The 2,500-nt window shown below is 59.9% G+C and overlaps 1 protein-coding gene across 1 annotated transcript in view; it reads left to right on the top strand.

Annotated features, from left to right (window-relative positions):
• Positions 1–256: 256 nt before the first annotated feature.
• LOC113829349 (uncharacterized) overlaps positions 257–2,500 on the top strand; it is a 7,501-nt gene continuing 5,257 nt past the window's right edge. Inside the window, exons 1-2 of the mRNA XM_027382505.2 lie at positions 257–1,362; positions 1,749–2,500. The exon at positions 1,749–2,500 is cut by the window's right edge and continues 394 nt beyond it. Coding sequence (XP_027238306.2) covers positions 405–1,362; positions 1,749–2,500 — 1,710 coding nt within the window. The 5' untranslated portion in view covers positions 257–404. The remainder of the gene's footprint in view (positions 1,363–1,748) is intronic.

The following is a 2,500-nucleotide window of genomic DNA, read 5'->3' on the forward strand; positions in this document are numbered from 1 at the left end:
GCGGTGATTGGGCGGCGGCGCGGGGGAGGGGGGGCGGGGGAGGGGAGCGGGAGGGGGGGCTGGACGCCTGCCACACCGCCGGCGTCTCGGGGTTGCGGAGCACTAGGTCACAAGGGCTCCAGCCACGGCCAAGGACGCACGCGGTTCCTCATCTCTCTCGCTCTTGCTCTCGCGGACTGCCGAGGAGAAGACGTGGGCCGCCTTCTCTGCTGCGAAACTGTGGGTCGAGGACGGGGAAAAGGTCTCTGGTGCGATATAGAGGAGAGGAAAGACTTTTGTTTCGTATTTCGCTTCTTTTGTGTGAAGAGACAGTGTTGTGTTTATCCACTTCGTAAGCTTAAGATCGAGACATGTCATAGAAACCTATCATATCAGAAAAAAAGAAAGAAAAGTAAGAACTTGTTATGCGAACCACCGCCGGCAAAATGTGGCTCTTCAGAAACCTGGTGGCGGTTTTGTTAATTGCCATCGCCTCAGCCTCAACCATCAGCCCTCCCACATCTCCACCGGTCACCACCACTCCCTCACCCCCCACCGCGACGCCCTCTCCGTCAAGCACGTCGGAGACCGAAGAAGGTCACGTGATCGCCAGCGCCTCCATCGCCGACGTCGAGACCCCCGCGGTGATCGTGGAGGTCGACGATGACTGGGAAGACGTCGAGGGGGATGACGGCGATGACGTAGGCGATGATGAAGACGTTTTCCCGGAGGAGGAGGAGGAGGAGGAGGAAGACGCCGAGGATGATGGAGTTGACGTTACCGAACAGGTACCAGTCGAAGATGACCTGACCGATTACGAAGTAGAAGAGTCCTCTTACGACGGATACGACGACGATTCTCTCGTGGAGGACGACTCCTACGAGCACCCCGAGGGCCTGACGCAAGAGGGCTTCGAGGCCAACGTCCCTCACCCTCTGCACGACGACCGCGACATCATCATCGACAAGGACAACCTCGTCCCGGTGCTCCGGACGGTGGTCTTGGCCTACACCCACAAGGAGCGCCCGTCCTACAGCGAGCTCCTGAAGGCGGCGGGGGTGAGCGCCTTCAAGACGTCTCTCAAGTACATCGGCAAGGAGAAGCTGGCGTCGAACCTCCTCTCGGCGGCCAAGAGACTGACCAACATCTTCGACGACGACGAGCGCGACAACGCCACCTTGAAGGTCCTGGGGGAGCTGGCGGAGGAGTACCTGGCCAACCATCGCTTCAAGCTGGTGCTGCCCGAGAGCCTCCTGCTGCACCGCGAGGAGATGCAGGAGTTCCTCGAGCGCCAGGAAACCATCGTGGAGAGCCGCGACTTCTCGACCTCCGAGTGGGACATCTCCATGGCTCGAGCTGACCCCGGCGTCACCACCCTCCTGAGTAAGTTGTTTTCGCTTCCTCACGTAGTCTTTGCGAAGGACTAAAGGACGCTCGCGTGTTGATGGTCCTGCGTAGGTATGCATATATTTAGGGGTCCATTGCCTGGGGTCCATGAATATTAAATTGTACACGGTGACATGCACATCATTTCATAATGCGTAATCAGATTCACACCCTCTAACTTTTATGATGAATTCTTAAGCTTTCTTGCTTGGTCATGCACTGGTATATTAGAATTGCAATACAAATGACATACTTATTATAGAAAGCGCATTGGTAACGTGCAGCGTATTTTTTTATTATCATTATTAAATAACTACGAATCATGCAATCACTTTGGGTTGTTATGCTGATTATAAGTAATAGCGTCGCCTGTTCCTTCGCAGCCATCGGCCCCATGACGTGGATGGCCCTCATCGGCGGCCTCGTCTCCATCCCCTACTTCCTGTCGGACTCGCCCTCGCCCGCCCGCGTCGACAACTCCGCCCGCAACCCGTCGCCGTTCCTGCAGCCTCCTCGCCTGCCCTTCTACAACGTGCAGCACCACAGGAGGGAGGAGCAGGAGCACGCACACCCCCTGCAGCACCTGGACCCCGAGCAGGCAGAGTACCAGCAGAGCTACGCCGAGTGGTACAACAACTGGTATCTCCGGTACAAGCAGTACTACGACGAGAACTACCCTGACCTCCGACAAGCCCACATCCAGAACCAGCAACAGCTGCAGCAGCAGCTCGCACCGCAGCCCCCGCAGCAGCAACCTCAGCCGTCCCAGCAGCAGCCCGTCCTGGCGTTCAGACAGCAGCCTCCTCGCGGCGTGCAGCAGCTGCCCCGCGCCCAGCCCGCTGCCCAACGCCTCCAGCGCCCTCATGCCCCCCCACGCCCGCAGCGCCCGGCCATCGACTTCATGAGGCCCCCTCCGCCCCCGGGCTCGGAGGGCGGCCCCGTTCACGTCCGGCCGGCCCAGCCGAGGCCCGTGAACCCTCACCTGAACCACGTCCCTCTGCAGGCCCCGAAGCAGCCGGCGCCGCAGCCGAGACCGGGGCCGGGACCCAACTCGGCTCGCCACGCGGTCAGCGCCGAGGACACGTCGGGCGGCGTCAACACCTTCGGGACGTTCCAGGACGAGGGCAAGAAGGGC

Source organism: Penaeus vannamei, chromosome 30 (genome assembly GCF_042767895.1).
Source record: "Penaeus vannamei isolate JL-2024 chromosome 30, ASM4276789v1, whole genome shotgun sequence".
Taxonomy (NCBI): Eukaryota; Metazoa; Arthropoda; class Malacostraca; order Decapoda; family Penaeidae; genus Penaeus; species Penaeus vannamei.